Source organism: Oryx dammah, unplaced genomic scaffold, assembly GCF_014754425.2.
Source record: "Oryx dammah isolate SB20612 unplaced genomic scaffold, SCBI_Odam_1.1 HiC_scaffold_18, whole genome shotgun sequence".
Lineage (NCBI taxonomy): Eukaryota > Metazoa > Chordata > Mammalia > Artiodactyla > Bovidae > Oryx > Oryx dammah.
In genome coordinates this window covers 6028995-6050344 of record NW_024070202.1, presented here as the reverse complement: position 1 = coordinate 6050344, position 21350 = coordinate 6028995, and the positions used below count along the sequence as shown (strand labels likewise).

General features: G+C 43.0%; 1 protein-coding gene across 3 annotated transcripts in view; it reads right to left on the bottom strand.

Annotated features, from left to right (window-relative positions):
- The window catches only part of DDC (dopa decarboxylase), a 108933-nt gene that overhangs the window by 19942 nt on the left and 67641 nt on the right, over positions 1 to 21350 (bottom strand). For all 3 annotated transcript variants that reach the window (XR_005724410.1, XM_040260225.1, XM_040260226.1), the window contains exon 10: positions 3336 to 3412. Coding sequence is in view for 2 of the 3 variants with exons in the window: in XM_040260225.1 (XP_040116159.1) it covers positions 3336 to 3412 (77 nt within the window). In the remaining variant the exon portion in view is untranslated. The remainder of the gene's footprint in view (positions 1 to 3335; positions 3413 to 21350) is intronic.

Below are 21350 nucleotides of genomic sequence, written 5' to 3'. Positions count from 1 at the left end.
TTTTCCAACACCACAGTTCAAAAGCATCAATTCATCAGCACTTAGCTTTCTTCAGTCCAACTCTCACATCCATACATGACCACTGGAAAAACCATAGCCTTGACTAGATGGATCTTTGTTAGCAAAGTAATGTCTCTGTTGTTTTTTTTTTTTTTTCTCTTTTTTTTTCTCTCTCTCTTTTTTTTTTTTTTTCCTCTGTTTTTTAATATGCTTTCTAGGTTGGTCATAACTTTTCTTCCAAGGAGCAAGTGTCTTTTCATTTCATGGCCACAGTCATCATCTGCAGTGATTTTGGAGCCCCAAAAAATACAGTCTGCCACTGTTTCCCCATCTATTTGCCATGAAGTGATGAGACTAGATGCCATGATCTTAATTTTCTGAATGTTGAGCTTTAAGCCAACTTTTTCACTCTCCTCTTTCACTTTCATCAAGAGGCTCTTTAGTTCCTCTTCACTTTCTGCCATAAGGGTGGTGTCATCTGCATATCTGAGGTTATTGATATTTCTCCCAGCAATCTTGATTCCAGCTTGTGCTTCATCCAGCCCAGCATTTCTCATGATGTACTCTGCATAGAAGTTAAATAAGCACGATGACAATATACAGCCTTGACGTACTCCTTTCCCGATCAGGAACCAGTCTGTTCCATGTCCAGTTCTGATTGTTGCTTCTTGATCTGCTTAAAGATTTCTCAAGAGGCAGGTCAGGTGGTCTGGTATTCCCATCTCTTTCAGAATTTTCCACAGTTTATTGTGATCCACACAGTCAAAGGCTTTGGTGTAGTCAATAAAGCAGAAGTAGATGTTTTTCTGTAACTCCCTTGCTTTTTGGAAGATCCGATGGATGTTGGCAATTTGATCTCTGGTTCCTCTGCCTTTTCTAAATCTAGCTTGAACATCTAGAAGTTCACAGTTCACGTACTGTTGAAGCCTGGCTTGGAGAATTGGGGGCATTACTTTGCTAGTGTGTGATGAGTGCAATTGTGCGCTAGTTTGAATGTTCTTTGGCGTTGCCTTTTCTAGTATGTCTGTAAACTACATAAGATGTAAGTGGGGTGAGCAGCTTCTAAATCTGCATATAGTAAAAACAATAAAATCAAACAATGCATATAAGATGACTGGTGAGAAACACAGCCCCATATTAACAGGATCAACATCTGGGTGGAGGGTTAAGTTCAGGGTTATGTTTCCGGCCCACCTCTTTTCTATTGTCCAGATGTACAGTTTTTATAATGAAAGAATTCATTTGAAAAGTCTATATACCAGGTATGACTACTATTTCCCTATTATCTGTTTTGGGACAGAAATTTCTGTCCTCAAAATAAAAAATCCCACGTTTTTTGGTCGCTCTCTGGCACAAGTCCAATGAAATAACGTCTATAAAAGTGAAAAGCAAACGTGGGAACACGTGGGAGCCCCAGTCACTCCTAGCGCTGTTGCCAGGGCACTGACTGGTCGAGGAGCAGCAGGGCAAGTCCCTCCACTCCAGGGATCGTCGTTCCTAGTGGCAGACAAGTGGCCAGTGAGGGAGGTGTGGGGAGATGTGAGGGGGAGATGGCTGAGCGGAGGGGCCTGGCTCACAGGGAGAGGTCTGGGAGGACCCTCTGCCCAGCGAGACATTTGCCCCAGACCCAAGTGGTGAGGGGAGGAGTCCCCCAAACCCACAGGAGGGACGTGGCCACAGTCTCGGGGGGGGCTGCAGTGTGAGGGGTGAAGAGCAGGGCCACGTGCGCAGACCTGAGCGGTCTTGTTTTTGACAGTTAAGCAATGAAGAGATTTCTTGTTTGAGTAGAAAGGCTCTTAAAGAAACACTCTAAACATATTTCACTTAAAATTACAAGATTGGCAGGAGAGTGATATACTATATCAGATAAAATACACCATTATATCCACTAGACAGAAGTTTAAAGCTGGTTTTGGGTGGTTTACCTGCTAAACACAAAATAGGTCATTGCTTTCGTTGATTCATAGTTTTTTAGGGGAAAAAACACAAATAACTAAGACTGTTCATCTCTAACAGCCATGGCTGTTTTGTCAGTCAGAAACTGCCTTTCCTTAAACATGGAATGAAATTACTTTAAAGAGATTCCTGGAGTAATAAACTTTGCTCAGTTGCCTTTGGCTTAAACTCTTTCCACGGCTTGCAGGATTTTAGTTTCCTGACCAGGGATGGAACCCAGGGCTCTGGCAGTGAAAGCACTGGGTCCTAACCACTGGACCCCCAGGGGATTCCTGAGAATTCCTTCATTGTTGAAGAACAACATTTTGCAAGGTGTCATGATTACTGAGGTTTTCATTATTCAAACATGAAATGCACTTTTAAATAGAAGAGCTTTGACCATTGGTTCATAATTCCTCATGGCTTCATGCCAATGCCATTACAAAAAACTAGAGTTTATTTTTTAGAGCAGAACTTAAAGTTCTGAGCAAACCTGATCAGAGGGTGAGTATTTGCATCTGGTGTGCTCCATGAAATGGTGGGGAATGTTAGGAAGGTGAACGCAGGTCTGATCTCCCTGTGGAGACAGCACAGGTTGGGGTCTGAACAGGAGGGAACGGGCTGTGCCAACTTCCATCCCTACTGCTCAGTGCTCCTGCCACCATCACCGAAACTGCCTCAGTTTCCAACCCGTCCATTCCTCCTCTCTAGGAGGAGGGTGGGGTCGAGCAATCCCTGATGTCCCTCCCATCACCCACGTCCTCTGTCATCCGAGGAAACTTGAGGAGAAGCTGGCATGAGTTCCCAGACTCGGCCTATCCTTCCTTCCCTGGGGCTCACAGCTGGGGATTCTGTGGGTTTGGGGAATGAGAGAGCCCCCTCCCACCTGGAGGCTGAGTCTTGTGGGGACAGACAGGCAAGTATTAATAAATAAGCTCCCCAGAATGTGTATTGCCCTGAACGGGCGCAGCGGACAGGGAGTCTGTGCAGGTTGCCTCATGCATTTTATCTTGTCTGGATCTCAAGTAATCATGATTTTGTTTAACTGAGAGACTTAATTTTTAGAGATCACATTCATGTGTCGATCCCGTCCCAACCTTGCCCGCACCCTCTTTCCTGGCCCTTGGCCTGCCGTCTTCCTTTCCTTTTCTGCCCTGGTGCTATCAGCTGGTGTTGCTCAGTCATTACGTTGTTCCTGACTCTTTGCACCTTCATAGACTGCAGCACACCAGGCTTCCCAGTCCTTCACCGTCTCCCAGAGTTTGCTCAAACCCGTGTCCAGTCTTCCTGGCTCTGCCCCGGCCCCCCAAGACTGTGGCTGTGATGCTTGACCTTGGTTTCCGGACACTGCGGACACGGCCGTGATGGGAACAGACTGGAGGAAGCTGGGCCCAGCTCACCTGAGTCCTGGTGGCTGTGCCTCAGGTAGACCGGGTCCAGCCTGAAGGCTCCGGTCAGGTCTGTCCTCTTTTTCACCCTGGTTCAAGACAATAAACAAGAGGACTTAATGAGGGGGCATCTCAGGGTCCTCTCCTCCTGCGCCTTCTCCTGCCCAGCTCAGCTGGGGCCTACTGCTCCCTGACACCCTTCCTAACAGCCCCATCCAGCATGTGCATGCCCCTTCCCTGGCCTGCAACACAACATGAACCTCCAGAGCCCTGGGCCTCTGCAGCGGGGGAGGCCTTTGTCCCTGGTTCCAGCACCCAGCTCCTGAAACCCTCGGGACAACAGCTGGATGGGATGAAGCCTGGGCAATTGCGTGGCTTCAGGGTCCAGGCTGGCTGCCAGGAAACTAAGTCTTGATTGGAGGGGCAGAAGTTTGAATCCTACCCCCTGATCTCCGAGAAAGGACTTGAGATAGATCATCACCAATGGCCAACGATATATCAGTCATACCTGTATGGGGAAGCCTCCTTAAACCCCTACACAATGGGGTGCAAAGAGCTTTGGGGCAGCTGAAACACATGGGCAGGCTGGGAGGGACCCACGCAGGCAGGTACAGGGGCTCTGTGCCCCCCAGTCCCACCCTTCCCTTATCGTAGGCATAGCTTTCACGAGCCGTTCATTTGGGTCCTTATAATACCCCATTAAATATAAATGAGTTGTTCCAGCCAACTGTCAAACCTGAAGGAGCAGGGAAGGGGTTGTAGGAACCCCCAACTTTACAGCCAAGGTGGCTGCAAGCGTGGGTCGTTGGGACCTGGGACGTGACTATTTTGCCAGGTCTGTGCTTACTCCAGGGTCAGGGCTGCACCAGGTTCAGGGACATCCCTCTGGTGTCTGGAGAGCAGGGGAACCGGGGTCTGGAAGAGGAACCCAACAGGTTGGAGACCGTCCCTCTCTGTCCTTCCAGGCCTGGCACAGCCCCGGCCCTTGATGGGCATCACAGGCAAGTGTGGGATGAACAGGGACTGTCAGGCAGGAGGTGCTGCCCGAGCCATCCCAGACCTGCCCTTCATGCCTCTGGGCACCTCAAAGCAATTGTGTGCAAATACAACCCTGGAGGCAAACTAGAGAAACAGCCAAGTCTGACGGCACTGAGGCTGGAAGCAAATGAGAGTCCCTGGAAGGTGAAACCCACGGGCATGAACTAGGAAGCCAAGACGCAGCTCACAGAGGAGGATCAGGGAGCAAGGGGCTGAGCTTATTTGAAGTGACTGCTTCAAAGGCTTAGAAGACAGTGAATTCCAATAGTGTGAGCTTGTGCGCTATGTTGCATCCTGTAACGTCCTGAGACCAAACACTGTCCCCTTCCCAGAAGCCGCAGGGGAGGTTGGGAAGGGCAAGAAAGGAAACTGGAGACATGAAATTGACAGCCAGGGTATGGGATCTGAGATTATGGAGATGAGAATTTCTTCCACCCAGATGGAATCATGTTTATTTTTTCAGCTGTACCTTTTATCATCATCCCTATCATCACTATCCTCCTCCCTCAATTTTCATGAAGTTGAAAATGGTTGCAATTTATTTTTTTCCGAGAGACCGTGTTTTTAAAAAGTGTCTTTTACAGAATGAAAAAAAAGAAACCCAAAACAAAAAACTGCAGTGAGCAGTCACAAGCTGTTTGGGGCTGACCTGGGGGAGAACCTGAAGCAGGAGCTACGTGTAAGTAGTGTGTACACGGGCCAGGCTGCCTCCCTGGCCTTGGGAGACCATTTCTTCTGGCCTCTCTATGCTGGGGAAGGTCATGCCAAGCCATAGAGAGACAGGAGAGAAAGGGGTAGAAACAGTATCGCTCTCAGCAGACCTCTGCCCTTTGCACGTAAAGTCACACTGCCCTCTCAGCTGAAACTGGCAATGATTTCGTAGCTACTTTTTTAAAATTAAAAATACTATATGCCATGTTAAAGTGATGCAGAAAGGTATAAATAATATATCCACCTCATCACGTGTGAAACAAAAGTTGCCCACAAGTTAGATCTCCCCTATATGTCCCTCCCCTCACTGCCCGCCCCTCAGGAGACCATGAAGCAGCATGGGCGTTTATCACGCCATTGGGCTCTACAGAATTTTCTGTGCAAATCACTAAGTAATCTAAGGTATTGTTTCACACATTTCTAAGTAAAACACAATGCAAACATAAGTTGTTTAAAGATAAATGGCACCTTTCTCTGTGTAATTTTTAGAATTTGCTTTTTTCTCTTAAAACTACACCTGTGAGCTTCTGACCTGGTCATCCACAAGGTCCTTGCTCGGTTATCCACTTTTGCCAGCTCCCCGCAGGGCACTGTAGCAGTAGATCCCAATCTGCCCCTTCTCTTACTGTGCTCCACGTGTCCTTGGACGGATGGCACTGTGTGGATGCTCCTGGCGTGTCAGGGACAAGCTGGGGACACTGGCCTAGTCGTGGGCCAGCAGGAAAAGTGCGGTCCTGCAGCCTCGTGGAGCAATGACAAGGGCTGCTAAAGGCCCGCCGCCCGTGAGCCCCTGATGATCCGCATCCCGGCTGACCTCTGGCCAGGAGACTATTTTCCACCATTGGCAGTGCTTCCTATGCCTGAACGTGCATTTCTAATCACTAACAGAGTTGAATAACTTTGCCTCTATGAAGAGGCCATTCCCATTTCCTGTTTGGTGAGGACACGTTTGTTCATTTACTTATTAGGCTGTGTGCCTCTGTGTGGTAGACAGGATCGTAAAAATGCGGTAAATATTAGGAATGCTGATCCAGAGGCTTGTTTGTGGACCCCCTCTGGCCTCTGCCTGGCTGTGTCCCTCCAGCGAGCGTGGCTCGGTCATTGTGGGGTGGGGAGTGGTCCTCACCGGTCCTGTCTTCACGCTTCTCTTGGTCTCCCGGGCCACTGCAAATATTAGGCTCTACTTTCTCGAACCCCACAGAAACAGCCAGCCACCAGAATATTTACTAGAATCGCACTGAGACCTGACATTGAGTCCACATCTCCATTTAGTTAGGTCTCCTGGAATGACTTCCAAAAAACTGTGTCCTTTTCTTCATAAAAATCTACACAGATTGCAACCTATTTATTCACAGTAATTTTTCTTGCTATTATAAAAATATTTTCTAAAAATTTTGACAGCAAACAGTAAAATTCTGTAAAGCAATTATCCTTCAATAAAAAATAATTTAAAAAAAGACATAGAAAAAAATTCACACATGCTGTTTATCATACATGTAAATAAATGCAACCTTAAAAGTGTTGTGTATCTAGAAACCTTGCTGTGTTCTCTCATTAATACCTTCTTAGAAGATTCTGTTTTCACTGGCAGACACTCACCCCATCCGGGAACCGCGAGTTCTGTGGCTTGCACTCTGTTCCTTACACTGTTGCTTCTCCGTTGGGTCCAACTGTGCAGGTTGGGAAAGCACAGTGCAGCCAAGGGTGGGCATTATGGCAACTGTGTTTTCTTTCTTTAAAGGCACTTCTAATATTTTACCACCAAGAATATGTTGGCTGTAAATTTTTTTTTTTTTTTGGTAGATTTTCTTTATCAGATTAAGAAAGTTCTCTTCAGTTCCTCTTTTACTAAGAGCTTTTGTTCTGTGTATTTTAGAATTTTTGTCTATTGCTTTTTCCATATTTAAGGTGACAATAACGTTTTTTCTCATTTAGTTAAACATGATCAATGACATTTTAAAATCTGATTTTTTTAAACCACCCTGGGGTATCTGGAATGAATACATTTTGGTCCTAATATACCAGCTTTTGTTTTCCTTTAAACATCATTGAACTTTGTTTGCTAAAATTTGACTTAGAATTTCCACATGTAATTTTATGAGCTTGTCCTACAGCTTTTCTTTCCCAGCTTCTCATGTTTTTTTCAGAGATTTTTTTGATGTGGACCATTTTAAAGTCTTTATTGAATTTGTTACAATACTGCCTCTGTTTTATATTTTGGTTTTTTGGTATGCAGATCCTAGCTCCTCAACCAGGAATCAAATCTGCACCCCCCACACTGGAAGGTGAAGTCTTCCAGTATGATTGATAAAGGCTTGAGAAAGAGCATCAAGAAAAGAAGAGATGGAGAAATTGGAAAACATGAACTAAATAGGATCACTGAAAGTGAAACAGAAAAAGTGAAACAAACTAGATAAAAGATCATCAAATAGTCCAGTTGTTTTAAAACATGGCTGCTCATTAGAAACATATCTGGAGTTTTGGAGAAAATTTTAAAATCCAGATGCATAGCAGAATTATCTTGGAATTTTTTGAAAAATACAAATGCCCAGGTATTGCTTTTTTTTCTTCGAAGGCTGTCTTAGCCACTGAACCACCAGGGAAATCCTTTTATCTGGTTTTGGAATCAAAGTGACGCTAACTTCATGATAAGTCTATGAATTACATTTGTAATTAGACCTGTGGATGCCTTGACGGTTTGGTAGGACTTGCTGTTAGAAGAATCTGAATGCTTCTGTTGTGTAAACTGTCCCTATTGACACATTTTCCTTAGGGCTATGAGGTGTTCTGGATTTCCTATGATTCTGATAACATGTTCTGTAGTTATTGCATGTGCACATTGTAGGCAGTTCTGGCGTGCTGTTGCTCACGTGCTCCCTGTTGTCTAAGACCCTGCTGTGTCTGTGGTGTGTCCTTCTGTGTTTCCAGCGCAGCTGACTGCGCCCTCTCCTCTATCCTGGCCCCTCTTTCTGGAGATCATCTGTTTTATGAGGCAGGGCGAGGGCCAGCACGTGGCTCTGTTGACCTCAGCTCTTGTTGCCTCACTTCCTGTTTCATGGACGTCTCTTCGTCTTCAGTACTTCCTCCTTCCAGTCTGGGAGTGTTTATTCTGCTGCTGTTTTCTGCTTCCTTTGGGCTCTCAGTTCAATACTTCTTGGCTCTGGTCTTTTCTGTTTAAGTCTGTTCTCCAGGCCCTGTTTTACTGTGGGACCACGACTTCCGTCACATCTTCATATTCATTCCGGTCTTGGGATTTCCAACGACCTGTTTCCCTTTGTCCACTGGCCCATGGCTCCAATGGTCTGTGGTCATCTGCTCTTCAAAATGTAGGTACCAGCCTTGCTTTTCCTTGTGAAGTTTCATGATACTACAATGAGGAAGATTTTATTTAAACCAACAAATGGGTATGTGCATGCATGTGTGCAGACACGCACACTCACACACACACATGAACAGAAACACCCTTTGTAGGTACGAAAGTCGCCCACCTCGGATGGGCCTGATGGTGAGGAAAACCTGTCCCTGTCACCAGACACATTCCTGAGGGAGGATCCTGAGGAGGAGGGGCAGGGGCTCCTGTTTTGTGCAGAAAGTATGGCTTCTTAGTTTTTTTTTTTTTTTTTTTAATCTACACCAACTTATGTGTGGGGCTCCCTGAATGAGGGCTCATGTTAGCTCTTCATGCCAATAATGCCATCAAGGATCCAAGATGCCAAAAGCACCAAGGCCACAATGCAAAGACACCAAGGAGATTCATAGAAAACTGTGCGGCCCTGCACAGCATCTAGAATCACATCTTACCATAACCAGAATGATTAAAAATCTTCCCAAGTAACTGAACTTTTAAAAAGTCCACTGTGACAGGAGTATACAAAAGCTATAAAACTAAAAAAATTGCTTTTCTTTGGGGAAAAAAAAAGCTTATTTTTAAAGGCAGAGTAAAACATGCCGTTGGTCAAATTTGAGACTTTCTTTGGAGAAAATCTGCTTTTAGGAGACAGTAAGGTCAGAGCACACTGGTTCATATTTACATACAAAATATTCAAAATACCCAAATGAACAATAAAAAGCTTATGAACAGAATAATGAAATCGTTATAAAACGTATTTCCTATGCTTGTAATGAGGGCAAGTTTAGAAACTTCAATTATCTTGTCCATTTCAATATTTAGAGATTATAGCCAACAAGTTTGTTTTAAATTACAGATTAACCATTGGTAAAATTTCACTAAACCAGAAAGAGATGCTTCTGATTTTGAGGAATACAAAAAAGCCAGAGCAAAAAATATATATATATATATCCATTTTTATCTGATGTGTTGTGTTAGCAAAATCTTTAAACATATCTATAAAAGAAAAATCCAAGGGCTTCCCTGGTGGCTCATCAGTGAAGAATCCTTCTGCCAATGCAGGAGACTTGGGTTTGATTCTTGGGTCAGGAAGATCCCCTGGAGGAGGATATGGCAACCTACTCCAGTATTCTTGCCTGGAGAATCCCATGGACAGAGGAAGCTGTCGGGCTACAGTCCATGGGGTCACAAAGATTCAGACATGACTCAGCAGCTAAACACCAACATAAAAAAATGTACAACATAAGGCTGTGTGTTTGCTTGTTTTCATCTCTGAGGTGTTGAAGGATATCTGGCCTTCCCCGAAATCCAATTCTCACAAGCATCCTTATTGTCTGTGTCCTATTGTGTTAGGATAGCTCATTTTTACTGCAATACCTCTTAAAATAGCAAAATAGCTTAACGTGATTCCCTGGATATACAGCACAGGGCAAAAAAGCCTCTGAATAGACTCTTAGCCCCACTCCCTGTCACCAGGCTGCAAGATGCGCTCACATCCTCTGAAAACATTCAGGGGTCCCCAATTTGGGACCTGCTCAGTGGATTTTCCGCTCAGATGGGTGAAGGGGCTGAAGAAGGCAATGGCACCCCACTCCAGTACTCTTGCCTGGGAAATCCCATGGACGGAGGAGCCTGGTAGGCTGCAGTCCATGGGGTCACGAAGAGTTGGACATGACTGAGCAACTTCACTTTCACTTTTCACTTTCATGCACTGGAGAAGGAAATGGCAACCCACTCTAGTGTTCTTGCCTGGAGAATCCCAGGGACGGGGGAGCCTGGTGGGCTGCCATCTATGGGATTGCACAGAATCAGACAAGACTGAAGCGACTTAGCAGCAGTAGGGTGAAGGGGCAGCTGCCTTGAAACAGGAGCGAGATGCTGTGGTCCATCCACTCTCCTTTATCTCTAGGCTGTACATGCCAGGGCTAAAGTCCAGGACTGTTTTCAGTATACAGAGAGAAAGTGGAATCAGAGTCAGCTTGAACAAAAGTGGGCATAGAATCTAGGCTCTATTTTGCCTCATTGACCCCCAAAAAGCTCTTTTCTATACACAATTGGAACAATTCCAACGTATTCTCTATATATCCTTTTGTGTGTGTTTGTGAAATGTGTATTGTTTTGCGTGCCTGTAATCAGTTGCATCCTGGGAGATACATAATTCTGTCTCTGACTCTTCTTACTCAGTTATAGTTTTAGAAACTTTACCCCTATTGTATCAAACCTGTGGCTCTAGCATGGATGGTTGTCTGCTGTTAGTGATCCCATGCATGTCTCAGAACCCCAGCACCCTCAACTAAGAAACCAGGATAATTCCTGTACCAATAAGGCTGCAGTAGGATTAGATGAGGTGACATATGAAGAAGAAAAGGGCACCTACTAGCAGATAATATCTTGAATGTAAAATTTGTACTCAAGCATCTTTATTGCCATAAAGATACTTTATGGGAACCCCTGGATGAGGGTTTAGGTATGCCCCCCTCTGCTGCCAGTGAGAGCAGGGGAATTCTCTCCAGACAGCCCAAGAACTTAGGTTTATATGTCACTTCTTGATAGAATCCAGTGCTGTAATTTAAGTGGGCACATCATTTCTTCAAGTTGGAAGTTTCTGGAAAGCATCACTCATGTATGCATGCTCCGGAAGCCTGGTGCCCAGAGGAGCACAGGGCTAGGCTGTGTGTGGGGCCACTGGATTGTGCCAGGTGGGAAGGACACCCTAGCAACCAAGACCCACGGAAATGACTCTTTAAAGGCGCTCAGTAATTGATGAAACTTTGAAAAGTTGCAAGCATATGGAAAAACACCAACTTTAAAACGTAAACAGCTTATTTTAAACAAATTCAAAATCCATGTGGTCCACAGAAAACCATCTGCAGTACCTGTGACCTATTCTGAGTTCTCTGCTGTGCACATATGTGTCTCAGGGCCTTTGCACTGGCTACTTCTTGCCCTGGCCCTCAGGATCCTCATTGCCTGGACCCTCCTCATGAGCCCTCTTTCAGATACCACATCATCACAAATAGACAGGCACGGAAAACAGCCCATATGAAAACCCAGGGAGAAGACAGCTATCTATACACCAAGAAGAGAGGGGGAACCAGCCCTTCTCACACCTTGACCTTGGACTTCCAGCCTCCAAAATTAGGTTTCTATTGTTTAAACTGCCCAATATATGGTTCTTTGTTATGGCAGCCCTAGAAAGGTAATGTAAGCACAGGGCCAAAAATAGTAGATGTAATTACTATGTTAAAACAAAAATCCTTCCAAATCAAATTCCATCAATAAATGTTCATATTATCATTGTGATATCATGGGATGATCCTGGGTTTAGGAGAGACCCAATTTTCCTGGATGGATGAAATCACCTCAAAACCCTTGACAATCATTCTGTTCAGGACCACACTGACTCAGGAGAGAGGAGGCTTATCCTCTACTATAATTTAAATCTTTACTCATTTGTTTATTTAGCCTTTCAAACTAGCTGGTAGGAAGCTCCTGCAACTTCACCCAGCATCCATGGCAGCCTCAACAATCACACCAGGCTCTGAGAAAAGCCCCTGATGAAGCATATCTTCTCTTATCCTTTACTCGCTCCCTGGCTTTCTGGACACAGGGGTGCAATGCTGCTTTCATCATATTCATCCTTATCACATCTCAACATCTGGGTCATACATGAGTGGTCCCTGACAGCTGCAGTCTCTACATCTAGAAGATGGGGCAGCGAAGTCAGTGTCCCCCTTGCAGGGCCACTGGCAGGGCCACTGACTTTGGCTAATTAGTGTGTTGATGGAGCTGCATCTACCGGGACTCATTGAACATCCATTTCTGACATTATTTTACCCAGGAAATGAGTAAAATACCATGGCTTACCAGGAGACTATCTGGAGTCATCTCATTCCTTCCCCCACCCACCATCAGCTGGTCTGTCCAGGCTGATTTTGTGGCTTTTCTCAGTGAAATGTCTCACTGGCCACTGAGGACCCCTTAGCTGCTAGTTAATCTACTCTGAGGCCAGCTCTTCTCCCAGAACAGAGGCCTCTGGGATACACATGGGGACTCACATTGACTCCATGCCAGCTGGGTACTCTGGAGCCACATTCCATCCACCAACTCCTTCAGATAGCATCTGTGTCTGTGTGTTAGTCGCTCAATAGCATCTGACCCCATGGACTGTAACCCACCAGGCTCCTCTGTCCATGGAATTCTCCAGGCAAGACTACTGGAGTCAGCCATTTTTACTTTGGGGTGTTATTACTGGTTTGATTGTTCTCTCCCCTTTTGACACTCCCTTTTCTCCCCCAGGTCACCTCTATCTCCTCCCTCCCTCTTCTCTTCTCTGCTTAACTCTGTGAAACTCTCTGGGTATTCCAGGCTGTGGAGAACACTTAGGGAATTGATTACTGGCTAGATTGCTCTCTACCCCTTTGATATCCCCTCTTCTCCTCCCGATCACCTCTATCTCCCTCCTCCCGCTTCTCTTCTCCATGTAACTCTGTGAACCTCTCTCGGTGTCCCTCACTGTGGAGAATCTTTTCACCATTAACCTAGAAGTTTTATCATCAGTGCTGTATGGATGGAGAAGTCGAGAGGCTATTGTAAGAGTAAGACTGAGAGCCAGAGGCAGGAGGCTTAAATCCAAAACTTGAGAACACCAGAAAACTCCTGACTCCAGGGAACATTAATTGACAAGAGCTCATCAAAAGCCTCCATACCTACACTGAAACCAAGCTCCACCCAAGAGCCAGCAAGTTCCAGAGCAAGACATACCAAGCTAATTCTCCAACAACGCAGGAACATAATGCTGAGCATTAAAATACAGGCAGCCAAAAATCACACCAAAGCCACAGACACCTCAGAACTCACTACTGGACACTTCATTGCACTCCAGAGAGAAGAGATCCAGCTCCACCCACCAGAACACAGACACAAGCTTCCCTAACAGGAAACCTTGACAAGCCACTAGTCCAACCTCACCCACAGGGAGGAACCTCCACAATAAAGAGGAACCACAAACTTCCAGCATACAGAAAGGCCACCCCAAACACAGCAATCTAAACAAATGAAAAGGAAGAGAAATTTTCAGCAGGTAAAGGAACATGATAAACACCCACCAAATAAAACAAAAGAGGAGATAGGGAGTCAACCTGACAAAGAATTAAGAATAATGATAATAAAGATGATCCAAAATCTTGAAAACAAAATGGAATTACAGATAAACAGACTAGAGACAAGGATTGAGAAGATGCAAGAAATGTTTAACAAGGACTAGAAGAAATAAAAAAGAGTCAATCAATAATGAATAATGCAATAACTGAGATCAAAAGCATGCTGGAGGGAACCAAGAGTAGAATAACTGAGGCAGAAGATAGGATAAAGGAGGTGGAAGATAGAATGGTGGAAATGAATGAAGCAGAGAGGAAAAAAGAGTTAAAAGAAATGAGGACAGCGGTCCTAAGATGGCGGAGGAATAGGACGGGGAGACCACTTTCTCCCTCACAAATTCATCAAAAGAACATTTCAACACTGAGCAAACTCCACAAAACAACTTCTGATGCTGGCAGAGGACATCAGGCACCCAGAAAAGCAGATTATTGACTTCAAAAACAGGTAGGAAAAAATATAAAAGATGAAAAAAGAGACAAAGGAGGTGGGGAGGGAGCTCCGTCCCGGGAAGGGAATCCCGTCCCGGGAAGGCAAGCTTAAGAAGAGAGGTTTCCAAACACCAGGAAACACTCTCCCTGCCGAGTCTGTGGCGAGCCTTAGAAACACAGAGGGCAACATAACAGGAAGGAAAAATAAATAAATAATTAAAACCAACAGATTACAAGCCCAACAGTAACTCCCCCAGTGGAAAAGCAGCACAGACGCCTGCATCCACCACTATCAAGTGGGGGCAGGGCAGGGAGGCACGGGAGGCGCGGGCTGCAGTGCTCTTAAGAATCAGGCAGGAAAGCCCCACGTGTAACGAACTAACTTGGGCTCGCAAACCAGACAGTGGGATAGCTACCACGCAAAAAGCTCGAACATAAGACACCGCCAGGACTGCGCACAGAACAAAGGGTGGAAAAGAACTAGCTGGCTGCAGACCATCCCCCGCTGGTGACAGGCAGCCAGAGCCATAAGGGCTGGAAGGGGGAAATTGCAGCCCCGGAGAGACTTTACCTACCAAACTGCAAGCAGGCTTCTTTGCTAAGACTTCTGGGGGTTCTGGACAGTCACCATCCGCCTCACAAGGGGCACCAGTGGTACACCCAGAAAACTGAGCAGCAGAGACGGGAAAGACAACAAGTCGCAGCGACCGCGTTCACCAAACACCTGAGCTACTCGGACCTGGGAAGGGCACAAAACGCAGTCCCAACCGAATCTGCACCTCTGAAGGTACCTGAGCGCCAAACCTGAGTGGCTTAGACCGGGGAGGTGCATGCAGCCTAGGGCCGGCCTCAGACGGTTCCCGGCGGAGCAACGTAGAGCCTGAGCGGTTTGTGTGCCATGAGCAGGGGCAGGCCCAGCGGGGCTGAGACACTGCGTGCACACGACAGTGTTATTTGTTTGCAGCATCCCTCCCTCCCCACAGTGCGACTGAACAAGTGAGCCTAAAAAAAAAAAAAAAAAGTGTCCACCACCACCCTCCCTGTGTCAGGACGGAAATCAGAAACTGAAGAGACCAGCAAACAAAAGAAGTTAAACAAAGGGAACTGCCTTGGAACTGACCCCACACTGCCCACAACACCAGAGAAAGGGTCAGATATATCTTTACTATTTTTACAATCATTCTTTTTTTTTGTTTGTTTTTTGTTTTTTGTTTTTTTCTTTTTTTTTTCTTTTTGTTTTTTTGTTTTTTGTTGATGTTGTTGTGTGGTGGTTTTTTCTTTTCTTTTTCTTCTTTTTTTTCTAACTTTTTAAAATTAAGTCCTCTATTTCTCCTTTAATTTTTATTTCTATAACCTACTATTACTTTTCAAAAAAAAAACTATTTTTTAAGGCAAATGCCATATATAGTCTTTGTGTGGTTGTTGTTTTTTAATAATTCTTGTGGCTTTTTTTTCCCCTTTCTTCTTCTTCTTTTCTTTAATATTGTATTTTTGAAAATCCAGCCTCTACTCTAGATTTTTAATCTTTGCTTTTTGGTTATTGTTGTCAATATTGTACATTTAAAAACCCAAACTTCACTACTCAGTTTACCTGAAAGCGAGATTACTGGCTTGACCACTCTCTCCTCCTTTGGACTCTCCTTTTTCTCCACCAGGTGGCTTCTGTCTCTTCTCTCCCCCTTCTCTTCTCTACGCAACTCTGTGAATCTCTGTGTTCCAGATGGGAGAGAACACTTAAGGAACTGGTTACTGGCTGGATCTGTCTCTCTCCTTTTCATTTCCCTCTTTTATCCTCCTGGCCACCTCTGTCTACTTCCTCCCTCTCTTCTTCCCTGTACAACTCCGTGAATATCTCTGAGCAGTCCAGACTGTGGAGCACACATAAGGAAGTGATTACTGGTTAGCTTGCTCTCTTCTCTTTTGATCCCACCTCATCTCATTCCAGTCACCTCTAACTATCCCCTCCCTCTTCTCTTCTCCATGTAACTCAGTGAACCTCTCTGGGTGTCCCTCAATGTGGAGAAACTTTTCATCTTTAACCTAGATGTTTTATCATTGGTGCGGTATAGATGGAGAAGTCTTGAGGCTACTGTAAAAATAAAACTGGAAACCAGAAGCAGGAGGCTTAAGTCCAAATCCTGAGAACATCAGAGAACTCCTGAATCCAGGGAATATTAATAGGAGCTCATTAAACGCCTCCATACATACACTGAAACCAAGCACTACCCAAGGGCTAACAAGTTCCAGAGCAAGACATACCATGCAAATTCTCCAGCAACATAGGAACACACCCCTGAGCTTCAATATACAGGCAGCTCAAAGTTACTCCCAAACCATTGATGTCTCATAACCCATTACTGGTCACTCCATTGCACTCCAGAGAGAAGAAATCCAGCTCCACCCACCAGAACTCCAACACAAGCCTCCCTAACCAAGAAACCTTGACAAGCCACTGATACAACCCCACCCGCAGTGAGGAAACTCCATAATAAGGAAAACTCCACAAATTCCCAGCATATAGAAAGGCCACCCCAAACGCAGCAATATAACCAAGATGAAGAGACAGAGGAATACTCAGCAGGTAAAGGAACAGGAGAAATGCCCATCAAACCAAACAAAAGAGGAAGAGATAGGGAATCTACCTGAGAAAGAATTCCAAATATTGATAGTGAAAATGATCCAAAATCTTGAAATCAAAATGGAATCACAGATAAATAGCCTGGAGACAAGGATTGAGAAGATGCAAGAAAGGTTTAACAAGGACCTATAAGAAATAAAAAAGAGCCAATATATAATGAATAACGCAATAAATGAGATCAGAAACACTCTGGAGGCAACAAATAGTAGAATAACGGAGGCAGAAGATAGGATTAGTGAAATAGAAGATAGAATGGTAGAAATAAATGAATCAGAGAGGAAAAAAGAAAAATGAATTACAAGAAATGAGGACAATCTCAGAGACCTCCAGGACAATATGAAACACTCCAACATTCGAATTATAGGAGTCCCAGAAGAAGAAGACAAAAAGAAAGACCATGAGAAAATACTTGAGGAGATAATAGTTGAAAATTTCCCTAAAACGGGGAAAGATATAATCACCCAAGTCCAAGAAACCCAGAGAGTTCCAAATAGGATAAACCCAAGGTGAAACACCCCAAGACACATATTAATCAAATCAACAAAGATCAAACACAAAGAACAAATATTAAAAGCAGCAAGGGAAAAACAACAAATAACACACAAAGGGATACCCATAAGGATAACAGCTGATCTTTCAATAGAAACTCTTCAGGCCAGGAGGTAACGGCAAGACATACTTAAAGTGATGAAAGAAAATAACCTACAGCCCAGATTACTGTTCCCAGCAAGGATCTCATTCAAATACGAAGGAGAAATCAAAAGCTTTACAGACAAGCAAAAGCTGAGAGAATTCAGCACCACCAAACCAGCTCTCCAACAAATGCTAAAGGATATTCTCTAGATAGGAAACACAAAAAGGGCGTATAAACCTGAACCCAAAACAATAAAGTAAATGGCAATGGGATCATACTTATCAATAATTACCTTAAATGTAAATGGGTTGAATGCCCCAATAAAAAGGCAAAGACTGGCTGAATGGATATAAAAACAAGACCCCTATATATACTGCCTACAAGAAACCCACCTGAAAACAAGGGACACATACAGACTGAAAGTGAAGGGCTGGAAAAAGATATATCACACAAATAGAGACCAAAAGAAAGCAGAAGTGGCAATACTCATATCCGATAAAATAGACTTTAAAATTAAGGCTGTGGAAAGAGACAAAGAAGGCCACTACATAATGATCAAAGGATCAATCCAAGAAGAAGATATAACAATTATAAATATATATGCACCCAACATAGGAGCACCGCAATATGTAAGACAAATGCTAACAAGTATGAAAGGGGAAATTAACCATAACACAACAATAGTGGGAGACTTTAATACCCCACTCACACCTATGGACAGATCAGCTAAACAGAAAATTAACAAAGAAACGCAAACTTTAAATGATACAATAGACCAGTTAGACCTAATTGATATCTATAGGACATTTCACCCCAAAACAAAGAATTTCACCTTTTTCTCAAGTGCTCAAGGAAACTTCTTCAGGATAGATCACATCCTGGGCCATAAAACTAACCTTGATAAATTCAAAAAAATCAAAATCATCCCAAGCATCTTTTCTGACCATAGTGCATTAAGATTAGATCTCAATTACAGGAGAAAAATTATTAAAAATTCCAACATATGGAGGATGAACAACACGCTGCTGAATAACCAACAAATCACAGAAGAAATCAAAAAAGAAATCAAAATATGCATAGAAACAAATGAAAATGAAAACACAACAACCCAAAACCTGTGGGACACTATAAAAGCAGTGCTAAGAGGAAAGTTCATAGCAATACAGGCATACCTCAAGAAACAAGAAAAAAGTCAAATAAATAACCTAAGTCTACACCTAAAGCAAATAGAAAAGGAAGAAATGGAGAACCCCAGAGTTAGTAGAAGGAAAGAAATCTTAAAAATTAGAGCAGAAATAAATGCAAAAGAAACAAAAGAGACCATAGCAAAAATAAAGCCAAAAGCTGGTTCTTTGAAAGGATAAATAAAATTGACAAACCATTAGCCAGACTCATCAAAAAACAAAGGGAGAAAAATCAAATCAATAAAATTAGAAATGAAAATGGCGAGATCACAACAGACAACACAGAAATACAAAGGATCATAAGAGACTACTATCAGCAATTTTATGCCAATAAAATGGACAACGTGGAAGAAATGGACAAATTCTTAGAAAAGTACACTTTCCAAAACTGAGCCAGGAAGAAATAGAAAATCTTAACAGACCCATCACAAGCACGGAAATTGAAACTGTAATCAGAAATCTTCCAGCGAACAAAAGCCCAGGTCCAGATGGTTTCACAGCTGAAGTCTACCAAAAATTTCGAGAAGAGCTAACACCTATCCTACTCAAACTCTTCCAGAAAATTGCAGAGGAAGGTAAACTTCCAAACTCATTCTATGAGGCCACCATCACCCTAATACCAAAACCTGACAAAGATGCCACAAAAAAAGAAAACTACAGGCCAATATCACTGATGAACATAGATGCAAAAATCCTCAACAAAATTCTAGCACTCAGAATTCAACAACACATTAAAAAGATCATACACTATGACCAAGTGGGCTTTATCCCAGGGATGCAAGGATTCTTCAATATCTGCAAATCAATCAATGTAATTCACCACATTAACAAATTGAAAAATAAAAGCCATATGATTATCTCAATAGATGCAGAGAATGCCTTTGACAAAACTCAACATCCATTTATGATAAAAACTCTCCAGAAAACAGGAATAGAAGGAACATACCTCAACATAATAAAAGCTATATATGACAAACCCACAGCAAACATTATCCTCAATGGTGAAAAACTGAAAGCATTTCCCCTAAAGTCAGGAACAAGACAAGGGTGCCCACTTTCACCGCTACTATTCAACATAGTTCTGGAAGTTTTGGCCACAGCAATCAGAGCAGAAAAAGAAATAAAAGGAATCCAAATGGGAAAAGAAGAAGTAAAACTCTCACTGTTTGCAGATGACATGATCCTCTACATAGAAAATCCTAAAGACTCCACCAGAAAATTACTAGAGCTAATCAATGAATACAGTAAATTTGCAGGATATAAAATCAACACACAGAAATCCCTTGCATTCCTATACACTAATAATGAGAAAGTAGAAAAAGAACTTAAGGAAACAATTCCATTCACCATTGTAATGAAAAGAATAAAATACTTAGGAATATATCTACCTAAAGAAACTAAAGACCTCTATATAGAAAACTATAAAACACTGATGAAAGAAATCAAAGACGACACTAATAGATGGAGAAATATACCATGTTCATGGATTGGAAGAATCAATATAGTGAAAATGAGTATACTACCCAAAGCTATGTACAGATTCAATTCAAGCTACCAGCGGTATTTTTCACAGAACTAGAACAAATAATTTTAAGATTTGTATGGAAATACAAAAAACCTCAAATAGCCAAAGCAATCTTGAGAAAGAAGAATGGAACTGGAGGAATCAACCTGCCTGACTTCAGGCTCTACTACAAAGCCACAGTCATCAAGACAGTATGGTACTGGCACAAAGACAGAAATATAGATCAATGGAACAAAATAGAAAGCCCAGAGATAAATCCACACACATACGGATACCTTATCTTTGACAAAGGAGGCAAGAATATACAATGGAGTAAAGACAATCTCTTTAACAAGTGGTGCTGGGAAAACTGGTCAACCACTTGTAAAAGAATGAATCTAGATCACTTTCTAACACCACACACAAAAATAAACTCAAAATGAAATAAAGATCTAAATGTAAGACCAGAAACTATAAAACTCCTAGAGGAGAACATAGGCAAAACACTCTCCGACATAAATCACAGCAGGATCCTCTATGATCCACCTCCCAGAATACTGGAAATAAAAGCAAAAATAAACAAATGGTATCTAATTAAAATTAAAAGCTTCTGCACAACAAAGAAAAATATAAGCAAGGTGAAAAGACAGCCTTCTGAATGGGAGAAAATAATAGCAAATGAAGCAATTGACAAACAACTAATCTCCAAAATATACAAGCAACTTATGCAGCTCAATTCCAGAAAAATAAACGACCCAATCAAAAAATGGGCCAAAGAACTAAATAGCCATTTCTCCAAAGAAGACATACAGATGGCTAACAAACACATGAAAAGATGCTCAACATCACTCATTATTAGAGAAATGCAAATCAAGACCACAATGAGGTACCACTTCACACTAGTCAGAACGGCTGCGATCCAAAAGTCTGCAAGCAATAAATGCTGGAGAAGGTGTGGTGAAAAGGGAACCCTCTTACACTGTTGGTGGGAATGGAAACTAGTACAGCCACGATGGAAAACAGTGTGGAGATTCCTTTAAAAACTGCAAATAGAACTGCCTTATGACCCAACAATCCCACGCTGGGCATACACACCGAGGAAACCAGAATAGAAAGAGACACATGTACCCCAGTGTTCATCACAACACTGTTTATAATAGCCAGGGCATGGAAACAACCTAGATGTCCATCAGCAGATGAATGGATAAGAAAGCTGTGGTACATATACACAATGGAGTATTACTCAGCTATTAAAAAGAATGCATTTGAATCAGTTCTAATGAGATGGATGAAACTGGAGCCGATTATACAGAGTGAAGTAAGCCAGAAAGAAAAACACCAATACAATGTACTAACACATATATATATGGACTTTAGAAAG